The 12,377-nt window shown below is 48.1% G+C and overlaps 1 protein-coding gene across 8 annotated transcripts in view; it reads left to right on the forward strand.

The window, feature by feature from the left end:
• TDRD12 (tudor domain containing 12) overlaps positions 1–12,377 on the forward strand; it is a 3,486,095-nt gene that overhangs the window by 1,100,761 nt on the left and 2,372,957 nt on the right. For all 8 annotated transcript variants that reach the window (XM_085639447.1, XM_085639446.1, XM_085639448.1 and 5 more), the window contains one exon: positions 2,235–2,301. In XM_085639447.1, coding sequence (XP_085495573.1) covers positions 2,235–2,301 — 67 coding nt within the window. The remainder of the gene's footprint in view (positions 1–2,234; positions 2,302–12,377) is intronic.

Below are 12,377 nucleotides of genomic sequence, written 5' to 3' on the forward strand. Positions count from 1 at the left end.
CTTATGCACTCTTCAGAGTTATGAATGAGAACCCTTAACCCCTTGCATGCCCGCCCCTTTCCCCGCCCAGTGCCGCGCTTTTTATTAGCGGGCGGAGTTCATGACGAGCTGGACTCGTCATGGGCACAGCGCCACCGCAGCCCATGACGAGTCCAGCTCGTCATGGGCACTGAAGGGGTTAAACCACTCCTCTTCAACAACACTGCTGGCTTTAAACTATTCTAAATCCTGAATGTACATTGTCTATGAGCAAGTTAATGGACATCTGTATGTGTATATTTTCCATAAAGCAATATGTTATTAAACCAAATGTAGCCAACACTTTTGCAATACAAGTCCAGCAGCATTGTCGATGTCCGTAGGCCTGGCTTTAAAGCAATGTATGATAATGTGAAGCATTAAAAGTAGGTAGCATGTGAATGGATCTGTATTTTTTGCAGAAAAGAACTAGTGTCTTATTGGTGTAGGTTAAAAGGTCAACTGACAGTTGCACTGTCCAGTCAGATCTTAACATCCATATAGGTTAATGACTTCCCTCTATTCATCTGTGTTGCTGCCAGAGAAATATAACACAAATTATCCAGTTATCTAAGACAATTTAATACCTTTAAATATTGTGTGTGCCACTGAAAGTTCGAACTCAGACAGCTGGATAAATGGTGATCACAACTACATGGAGGACAATCACTTTTTTGTTGAAGCACACAACTTCTGCCCAATCAAAACATGTAGTCTTGGTTCCCAACACGTGGGCGGAGCCAGGTACCTCAGTGATTCTCCCATAATTGTCTTGTGACAGCTGTGCTGTCAAGCCAGACCATAAAACAATTGCCATCTTAGTCTTAACAGTACATGGACTTCTATTGCTTTTAAATCGGTATAAGCTACATGAGAAGAGCTGGCTTTGCAGTTTTTTAATATTGTCTTTGTAAGATTTAGAATATGCTAGTATACTGACATTTAAATCAATTATCTGCCTGGGAAATAGTTAATAAAATATTTATATTTGCTTATCCCATTGCTTCAACTCTGTGCTAGGGCCTACAAAGTCCATTTTCATAAACTGGCTGATTTAACTGTGGTACCTTCAGTTATTTTCAATATAATGGCCAACTTTGTCTTCCTCTCAGTGTGTACAGAGCTGAAACTATCGGACTACTCTTTCACATTTGCTGTGTGGATGGCTCTTTGCCTGGCATTTTGTGTTCCTGACTTTCTCAATCCCAGTCTATATGCACACCCTGTTACAGTGGATTGGATAAGCCTCCCTTTTTGCACATAGCCTCAGGTAGCCCGCAGTCTTCAGCCAACACCCATTGTAGCCTTCCTCAGCAGTACTTATTAAAATCTACTGACGTAACATGGCTCACTAAAACATATGGAGTTTTTCGGAGATATATAGCTATCTAAACATGATTAGGCCAATGAATTGGAAGCAAGCTTCAATAGGAGAACCCTATGCAAGACTTTCCTGTTAGTAACGGACAGCCATTGTAGAGATGGACTTGAAATGAGGGAGGCTTGATTAGCGAATACGAATGCGGATTGAATAGACTCTACCCTTTCTGCTGTGTTTCAGAACGTTTACATAATCTTGCACACTGAGCACATCAAATAAATATGGCACGATGTATATTAAAAATTAAATACGCTAAAGGATAATTTGTGTGTACTGCAGAATACTGTTTAAAATGGAAAAAGAAATACCTAAGCATTAGCAGTGCTGTTCAAAATAAAAATAGTTTGTTGATATTAGAACAAAACAGACCCAGAAATAACACCTTTGTAATTTTTAACTATGTGTAGGAGGAGTCCAGGTGAGGGACTGGATTTTTTTCCCAATCTCTGCCTTCTTGGTGAATATCAAAAGATGAAAACAAATCCTCCCTACATTGGTGTTCTTATATGGCTTTAAATAAGAGATGGGAGGGGGTTAGGCCTTTTAAACTCCGTCTTGTCGAAGTGAAGGTTTTTTTGTTTTTATCTAAAAGCTACTTCTGCTTTTCCCAAGATTGGGGGATAAGTGCAGCTTTCCCACCCCTTGCCTAAAATCGAGACATAGTAATTACATTCACCTTTCCTAATCACCTGATGAAGACTTAAAGTTACCCTAAAATAAAGCCATTTATTGCAGGGATTTACATTTTAGATTTACACGGAATTGCATACCTAATTCTTAATGTTTTCTAGTGTCAATACCATTCTTTTCATGAACTGAAACATCTTATTTTTAGATTGTTGCAGATCTTGAATCCTGATTCCTTGAAACCTGATGATGATGATGATGATAATATAGATCAGGTATTGCCGATTTCATATTTGTTAGTAAGGATGAACATTGGTGATTGCCTTTTTATACTGTTGAAAGAACATATGTGCTCTTGATTTCATCGTACTAACTGATAAAGATATGATACTGGAGGATGATGATGTGAAATATCCAGAACATCTAATGGTCACTAGAGCCCACAGAGTCCCCAGCACCGTGCTAAGACTGGGCGAGTAATAGTGTATTTTCGAGATTTCTCTATCAAGGAAAAAATAGTAACCAAAGCTAGATTTAGATATGTCAGATGCTGATTATTAATTTCCAGCCTTTACATGGATGTGTCTTCATTCCTAAGCATAACATTGAGGGCTTCTGCAGGAGACTGCACTGGCTGGGCATGATCCTGAGTGAGGGGGCCTGGGGGGGGGGGGCTTGTCGTATAAAAGGAAGAAGAGTACTAGGAGGACAGAAGAGGGCATGGGAGTGGTGACCACAACGGAAAGCGGAGCCTAAGGCAAAACAAGCATTGGCATAGCCAATAGGTCTCACATGGGACCTTATAAGTGTTCAGCCATGCAACAGTTGCATAACTAAATACTTATAAGGTCCCAAAAGCGAGACCTATTGGCTTTGCAAAGCGGCCGCGAAAGTGAAAGTATTCGCGATTACGATCAAAAAGTAAACGCGGTAAAGTGTGGCACGCGCGCCCGCGCACATGCACTGTAGCTCTATGCTGACCTGGTAGCACTTTTTGGAGCCCTCTCAATAAGTCTCGCCAGACCAGGGCATGCGCTGGGTCAGGCGAGACCTAAAAAGGGAAAGAGGCAAACACAAGAAATCTGGATCTATATGTAGAATGATATATTGGCATGACCTGGCATATTTTTCTAGAACTGTTAAGGCATACGTATGGATCTAGGAATTAAGAAACACTTTCATTTAATGTAAAAGAGCATAATGCTGGTGCTAAAATTAAAAAGAAATTGGACATATTGAGCCGGACATTGCAAAAAACCAGAGTGGCATTTAAATATCGGAATATATTTAACCAACTAGGTGTTAAGAAGTTTTGAATAAGAGAAGAAAAAAGCAGCCGGGTTATAGAAGACTGGACTGCCTAGACAGGTCACTGAAAAGTAGTGAAAGTATTGCCCGCCTCAGATGGCCAGCTGCCAAATGACCATAGATTATAATAACATTCACAGCGGTACAAGAGGCAATACGTTGGAGGATTTTTGCAGTATATAGTATATACATAAAGTATGAAGAATTAGAGTCCACGTTGATGCTTGTATTCGTATATTGTCTTTATTCTTGATGTGCTCAAAGTTCAATACAGCCTTGATGTGCTCAAAGTTCTATACATCCAACACGTTTCGCCCAAACATGGGCTTCTTCAGGGCTGTTTAAAATCATACAATTGATATAAGCTATATTACTTACAAATCTATAGAATTGATGTGTTAGCAAAGTGCATCTGAAAGAAACACGTTAGTTAGATTCCTCACCTTAGAATATCCCCAGGCGTCAGGCTGGATCCGGAAAGATTTTTGTAGCAATACCCCTTGCGCGTCGCTAGGCGTCGGCGGCGGCTCCGCGTCCGTCGTTGACGTTGTGCCCCGGAATGATGTCGTCGGAGTACTTAGACGCCGCCCTCACGCGCTGACATCAGTTCTTCTTTTTTCCGCGCCAGACAGCGCCGATCCGGGAAGAGCTTACCCCTTAGTCAATTTTTGACTAAACGCTTTGACTCTTTTTGGTCTTCTATCGACTCTACTCTGGTGCCGGTAGGATGCCTGGGTTTAAAGCCTGTGACTCCTGTCATCGACTGATGTCGGTGACAGACCACCATCGCCAGTGGCTTTACTGCCTGGGGGCCAACCACAACGTGGAGTCGTGCCCCGATTGTCATGCCCTGACCTCGAAGGCTAGGCGGGAGTGGTCCTGTAAGCTTCTCGAGCTTCGGCACTCGGCTCCGCGCCGCTCACGGTCCCGGTCCAGGAGGAGGTCCAAGGACCGGTCGCGGAGCCGCAGTCACCATCATCGCTCGTCGGGCTTGAAGTCTTCAGGTAAGTCGAAGCGATCAAAGAAGTCCAAGAGGCGACACCGCTCTTCGGACTCCCCTCGCCGGTCGCACGACTCGGCCGAGGGTCAGGGTGGTCCCACCCCCGCGGCTCCTTCGGAGCCGCAGGAGCCGCGTCCGTCTCCATACCCGCCGGTCCCTGGGACTGACGCGACTCCGGCGGAGCGCAGTGCCTTCCTCTCTGCCATGAGGGGCCTGGCTCCGCCGTCGACGCCTGCCTGTGCGCCTTCGGGCCCCGCGGGCTCGACTGGGCGACCTCGCGTGCCGGCGGCTCCGTCGACGACTTCGGCCCCGACGCTGCAGGTCCCTGAGGGATCGAGGCCTGGATCTCTGTCGGCGCCGGTCGACCTCACGACGCCTCCTCCGCCGACACCGGTTCCACCTCCGGCGCCATCTCCGGACGACGCCGTTCCCCGGTTTAGCCCCTGGCCGAACCCGACGCCGGCGCGGCGCTGCCGGCGCCGCACCCGACGCCGATGGATGAGAGTTTCATCTACCATCCGGCTCCGATCATTCCTCCTGTTTATCAGGAATCGGATGACGGGGGCGACTGGGAGGGGTCTGAGGACCCAATGGCCCTCCAGGGCCAACTTTCACAGGACTGGGCAGACGAAATGGGGGATGCCAGTGTTCTGGACACTTCACCGGATGCTGGTTTCATCTCTCCTCCGACTGTGGCTTCGGAGGAAGGTGCAGCATTTTCAGTGGTGCTGCGCAAGGCGGCCGAAGCCCTGGGGCTCGAGTTGCCTGCTGTGGCCGTGAGGACTAATATCCTCACAGAGGTGCTTCAACCGTCAGCAAGCTCCACAGAGCCTCTGCTGCAGTTCAATGAGGCCCTCATCGACGCTCTGCAGGGCACTTGGTCCAAGCCCTCCACAGTTCCTCCTGTGGATCGGAACGTGGCCCGGCGCCACCGCCCTGCTCCGGGCGACCCCAGTTTCCTGTCCCAACACCCCACCCCGAGAGCCTAGTTATCCAGGCCTCCACTTCCCAATCCTCCTTCCCGTCCGCTCCTCCGGATTGGGCATCCCAGAGGCTGGAACACTTCGGAAAGAAACTGTTCTCTTCCCTGAGTTTGGGCCTGCGGTCTTTGAACACCGCTTGCCTCTTGGACCGTTTCTCCCACTCTCTGTGGGATGCGGTGGAGGACGTGCTGCCCCTGTGTCCGGCGTTACCTGCGGTTCATGGTGGGTCAGGAGCACTTTCAGTTCACCGTGCTCCCCTTCGGCCTCACCAGTGCCCCTCGGGTGTTCACGAAAGTGATGGCATGGCGGTGGTCGCAGCTCATCTGCGCAGATCGGGGGTTCCAGTCTTCCCCTATCTCGACGACTGGCTGTTGAAGGCGGGCTCTCCCCAGCAAGTCGTCTCCCACCTCCAGACTACGGCCGACCTCCTGCATTTGCTGGGGTTCTCCATCAACGTGCGAAAGTCACACCTGAGACCCTCCCAGAAGCTCCTCTTAATCGGAGCGGTTCTCGATTCGGCGGAACAGCGGGTCCGGGATATTCAGGCTCTGATTACCATCTTTCGGCCTCTATCCTGGGTTTCGGTCAGGTTGGTGCTGCGGCTTCTGGGGCTGATGGCCTCCTGCATCCTCTTGGTGCATTACGCCAGGTGGCGAATGCGGGCTCTGCAGTGGGACCTGAAGTTTCAGTGGGTCCAACATCGAGGCAACCTGTCCGACCATATCTTGATCTCGGAGGGCACTGCGAACCAGTTGCAGTGGTGGCTCACGGACCGCGATTGGGTCAGCGGCAGATGCCTCTCCCTACCCCAAACGGAGCACGTAGAAGTGACGGATGCGTCCCTCCTGGGATGGGGGGGGCCATATGGGCGAGGCGGAGATCAGAGGCCTCTGGTCTCCGGCGGAGGCTCGGCTCCATATCAACCTTTTGGAGCTGAGAGCGATCCGGCTTGCACTGAAAGCCTTCCTTCCCTCTGTCCGGGGAAGTGTCGTGCAGGTGTTGATGGACAACACCACCGCCATGTGGTATTGCAACAAACAGGGCGGGGTGGGGTCGTGGACCCTTTGTCAGGAAGCTCTGCGCCTCTGGAAATGGCTGGAACACCAGGGCATCACCCTGGTGGTTCAACATCTGGCGGGCTCTCTGAACGCCAGAGCAGACGAACTCAGCCGCCGGTGCATGATGGATCACGAATGGCGTCTGAACTCGGACGTGGCGCAAGGTCTCTTTCGGCAGTGGGGAGAGCCTTGGTTAGATCTATTTGCCACCGAAGAGAATGCTCAATGTCAGCAGTTCTGCACGTTGGAATTTCCAATGCAGCACTCGCTCCGAGACGCTTTTCGTCGCGAGTGGAGTTGCGGTCTGTTTTACGCCTATACCACTTCTGCCCAGAGTGCTGAGGAAGATCAGACGCGACCGGGCCCAAGTTATCTTAGTGGCTCCGGATTGGGCACGAAGGTTCTGGTATCCCGAGCTACTCAGTATGTCAATCGATCCCCCGATACGACTGCCTCTTCAGGAGGACATTCTGTCGCAGCAGCAGGGGACGGTCCTCCACCCGAACCTGTCCAGCCTCCACCTACATGCGTGGAGATTGAGCGGCGGCAGTTGATGCCATTTGACTTGCCTCCTGAAGTCTGTGATGTCATTCTGGCAGCCAGGCGTCCCTCCACAAAATCGTTATACGCCTGCAGGTGGAACAAATTTGTGGCATGGTGCACAGCAAAGGCTGTGGATCCCCTTTCCGCCCCTCTTTCTGAGGTTCTTCTCGTTCTTCTTTCTTTGGCCCAGCAGGGCTCTGCTTTGGGCACCTTGAAAGGTTATCTTGCTGCAATCTCTGCCTTCTTACGGCTTCCTGATCAGCCTTCTCTTTTCAAGTCCCCTGTTTCACGTTTTCTCAGAGGCATTACTCACATGTCCCCTTCGTAATGCCTCAGTGGGACTTGAATCTTGTTCTGACCTTTCTGATGTGCGCTCCTTTTGAGCCTCTTCACAATTGTCCCATTCGTCTTCTGACCCTGAAAACTGCTTTCCTGGTAGCTATCACCTCGGCTAGACGGGTGAGTGAGCTCCAGGCTCTGTCATCTAAGCCTCCCTTTCTTTCTGTTCATCCGGACAAGGTTGTCCTCCGGACTCGTCCTTCTTTTCTACCAAAAGTGGTGACCCCCTTTCACATCGGGCAATCTGTCACGTTGCCCACCTGCTTTCTGCCTCCGCATCCTTCAAAAGAGGAAGAGAGGCTCCACTGTCTGGACCCAAAACGGACGCTGTCCTTTTATTTGGATGCACCAAACAGTTCCGGGTGGACGACCAACTTTTTGTTGGATACGTAGGAGCTAGGAAGGGGAAAGCGGTACACAAACCGACCATCTCTCGGTGGGTCGTGTTGTGTTTTAAACTTTGTTACTCAGCAAAAAAGGACCCTCCTGTTGGGTTGAGGGCCCATTCCACCCGGGCCACAGCGGCGACTACTGCCCTGGGCCGGGGAGTTCCCTTGCAGGACATCGGTCAGGCGGCGACGTGGGCTTCACTGCACACGTTTGCCAAGCACTATTGCCTGGACAGCCAAGTCCGGAGCGATGGCTACTTTGGCCGTTCTGTTCTCCAGGACTTTCTGGTGAGATCTTGGTTCGCAGACCCACCACTGGGGTTGGTATTGCTGGGGTATCTATTCTAAGGTGAGGAATCTAACTAACGTCTTTCTTTCAGATGAACAAGTTACTTACCTTCGGTAACAATGTATCTGTAAGAAACATTAGTTAGATTCCTCACCGACCGACCCACCCATCCTCCCCGTTCTGCGAACTGACATCTAGGGTTAAGGCTATCCTTTTCAGGGCCCTTGATTTTTTGGCACCAGTGTCGATCTCTTGCATGGCTCTGTGTTCCTGGCACGGAAAGCTATGTACAAGAACTGACGTCAGCGCGCGAGGGCGGCGTCTAAGTACTCCGACGTCATTCCGGCGCACGACACCAACGACGGGCGCGGAGCCGCAGACGACGCCTAGCGACGCGCAAGGGGTATTGCTACAAAAATCTTTTCGGATCCAGCCTGACGCCTGGGGATATTCTAAGGTGAGGAATCTAACTAACTAATGTTTCTTACAGATGCATCGTTACCGAAGGTAAGTAACTTGTTCAACAAGAATATAGCATTTTATTGTGCTAAGTGGTTTGTGGAGAGAACGGCACCGACAGGTGTCTTGAGTAAGAAGGGGACCTATCCAGAGAAAGAAAAGAGGGGGGGTGATGGTTTGTGTTAGTGAGGGGAAGTAAGAAAGAGAAAGCGAGTATAAACTACTATGTAAACAACCAGGGAACCCGTTAGGGCAAGGAATAGTGTGAAAAGGAAGGCTAAACCGAAGGTGGCATTTAAGAGTCCCAAGAATGGTTTGAAGAAAGGTTTATATGAAGAGGTAGTGCTTACCAAGGTAATAAAAAAAAAAAAACATTAAAGCGCCTTAGGGCAGGCTAGGTGTTGGCGTAAACTCTCGAAAGTCCTGTGACTGGGAAGTCGGAGTAAAGGAAATCTGAGAAAATAAGAAACAAATGGGCTACATCAGAAATCTGTTCTGATTGGTCAGAGTAGAAAATATGAAGGCGCAAAAAGCCACTGACCTCTCAGTGGGTTCGCTGAGAGGATCCTGAGAAAACGAAAAGACTGTGGGACGCCTCCTATTGGCTAATCCTTGGTAAGGATATGGAAATCTAGGAGGAAGACGGCGCTTGTTAAAAGGTGAAATGGACATGACTGGTAAAAGGCACAGTGAAAACTATTGGAACAGATAAATCGAGCCATAAGTCATGTTGCAGTATGGTTCCATGTAAGTTACCATAGCCAGTATATACAACGAGTGAGTTAGCATGGGTGAATACTAGTGACAGTCGGGCGGTGAAAGAACGATCAGTAACAGTGATCAAAAGACTAAAGTGAAGGGTGAAACCAAAAGGCCACCCCTGCATACTATTCTGTAACCCAGTAGGGTGCGAGGTAGGAGTCCTGTAAGTGAGCTGGATATTAAGAAGGAGCGGGCCCCCAGACAGGCAAGCTCTTAATGTGTTTAGCGCAAAAGTCAGGTGCGAATTCTAAAGTTTGAGATGCTCTCCACAGTGTAAGAGAAGGCAATGAAATCCAAACCGTAAAAAGTCAAGCGTGCACGTCTGGATTGTGACAGTCGTTTAAAAACATGGCAATGGACTCCAATAAGGACTCCAAATCGACAAAGGTCTAACGTGCATATACAGAACGGGGGTTGCAACAGTATTTTAAAATAAATTGCAGACCGTTTCACCGACCCATATACGTTTCGAAAGGTGTATTCTGACAGTCTCTTAAATAAAATCGCAATGGACTCAAAAACAGCCAGGGTTTATGCCCACTCTCCCCAGAGAAGTGTAGTGACCCCAGGGGTAGGTAGCCCCCTATTTCAGTATTTAGAGGTCCCTCTTACACCAGGAACTTAGATTTGTCTACTGGGAATCGGAAGAAGGACAAACAAGAGACTCAGTTGTGAGGACAGAAGCCCTGCGCCGCAATTAGTAACAAACCATGCCTGGCTGCTTGCACTGTGACAAGCACCAAGGTGGACTCTTCTAGAGGCTGGAAAACACAACAAGATGATGGATAAAGTGCTGAAACATTTCAACTACTCACCCCCTGTCAAGAGATCTGGGTTAAATCCATCTTTTTTTAGCTCACTATGCCACCCCAGTTTTGACCCAGCCATATGTAAATGAGTCTTGACCCTGCTCCTCATGGAAACAGTCCAGCCCGAACTGCCAAACCAGGTCCTCCCTGGACTGGAAACAAGCATCCCGGGACCGGTTTTTGGGCATCACCCCTCATCAGCCAGACTAGCTTGAGTTCAGTGGCACAGTGAGCAAGGGACCAGATCCCTGTACTGGGGTGAATATTTGACGTTGCTCAGCTTTCGGTCCATCAAGAATTCTTTTTGCATCTTCCTTCAACACCCAAGCAGCATCTTTCTTGGGGTGGAAGAGCCACCCCCCTGCATCTGCAGGCACCGACAAAAACAACTCTGTGCTTTGTCTTCCTGGCCATTGAGTCCAACGAGAGAGCAACTCACCAGGAGGAGATTTTTCTGAGTCCAGGGGTCCAGCCCCATTGCTTTCACAATGTTTTGATATGCTGACCCCTCCCAGAGTCTCTGCAGATAGCATTCTTTAATAACATTTGATTCACTTCTGAATCTACAAGGGTGGATTGTTCTTTGTCTAGAATTAATTCTCTGGGTTGATGAGTTTGGAAGGGGGGTGAAATAAAATCTATTTTGAATCCTTGTGCGGTTTCTAAAACCCAAGGATCGTTCATTAAAGCAAGCCAGTTTTGGAAAAAGTCGGAGTCTTCCCCCTACCTTTACATGGGAAAAAACATGTGGAATTAGAGATCTTACCTTGTTCCTCAAAGTTTTGAGCTCGGTTTCTGCCACCACCACGGGAACGGAAGTTTCTACCTCTTTGTGGGAAGAAAGAGGGGTTATGACCTCTGAAGGTTCTTCCATATCCACGTTGGTTTAGGAAATATGGGGACCTATAATGTCCGTGGCTGGCAGCCAGTCCCCTCCTGCCAGCCCGTCGAAAAATTCTATTCCCTCCAAACATCCTTCTCATATTAAATTGAGCCCTGCTGAAGGCCGAAAAGGTGGCGACATATTTGCCTAGGAGTTTAACGAAGTTTTCGCCAAATAATAGACCTTTGGTGTCACCCTGGACTTCTTTTGAAGCGAGGTCCCCCAATTTAGGGTTGATTCTCATGAGAATTCCTCTTCTACGCTCTGAAATTAGACCTGCGTTAGCATTTCCAAGCAAACAAAGAGCGCGTTGGCTCCAACCCCTTAAAAGATCTATATCTACTGGGGTGTCGTTTAAGGATGCTTCCTCTGCCAAATATAGAATTTTGGATAGGGGACCAAGAATATCAAGTACCCTATCTTGGCACTGTTTAAGGCAGCGTTCGAGACCTTTTCTAGGGTCTATGCCTGTTTTAAAGAGGAAAGTTAGAAGTTCAGGGTCTAGGTTAGGTGTTAGTGCACATTTATTTTCTATAAAGGGTCTAGGGCACTCGGCTCTCATGAGGTTTCTGGTTTCGCTTTCAAGGGGTTTACGAATCCTGTATTTGATAAAGTTGGATACGTGGTCCAAAGGCCACCATTCGGATTCTCTTGGGTGAGTGATTAAAGTAGGGTTAAACATCTCTACCCCTGAGGGTCTTTAATTGAATTATTTTTAGAAGCCTCTGTTAGATCTTCGTCAAGGAGGTTGATGTCTAGATTCTCAAGTGGGTCAAAAATGTATTCGTCTTCCTCTTCGTCAAAACTATTATCAGAACGGAAATCAAAAGTATCCGTTTGCGTGATGTCATTTGTGCCAGGACGGTCACTGAATCTCTGTCGCGATGGGCACCTAATCTTTTTGCGCCAAGAAGGCTGCTCTTTCTAATCGTGTCGCTTGGAGCACCTCTTTTTGAAGTAGTTTGATCTTTTGTAGCGCGTAGGCTACCTTGGAATAAGATTTCTTTTGTAGCGCTTAGGCTACCTGATGAAGAGGGTTGGTCTTTATTAGCGCATAGGCTACCATGTGGTTCCATTTGTTTTGTTTTTTTTAGTAACCTTACCTCCCTTTTGGGGTGAGGGTTCGCATTCTTCAGAGAGGACGATAGCCTTCTTCGGTCACAAAATCTCTTTTCCTTTTATTTATAATTGAATCAACGGCCTCCTTTAAGCTGGATTTAAGGTGATTTTCTAGTAAAATCATTACATTATTCTCATTTGGGAAGGTATTATCTTCCTCATTGTACTCTGGCTCATTGTCCATTTTTTCCTCTCCCTTTTTTTAAATTTTTTTGTTAAGTGTTAATGATTTCTTGAAATTGATGGTTAAATCTGTGTAAAAAAATGAGCTCTTACCGCTTTCCCAATGAGCTCTTGCCGCTTTCCACCGTGTTAAATCGGCCGTTGGTAATACGCGTTGTGCGTTACTAAGGTAACGCACAGCGCGAATCCCCAGATCTGTTAAGGACTCTTAACATTATTATGTGTTG

The sequence above is a fragment of the Triturus cristatus genome, chromosome 12 (genome assembly GCF_964204655.1).
Source record: "Triturus cristatus chromosome 12, aTriCri1.1, whole genome shotgun sequence".
NCBI classification, from domain to species: domain Eukaryota; kingdom Metazoa; phylum Chordata; class Amphibia; order Caudata; family Salamandridae; genus Triturus; species Triturus cristatus.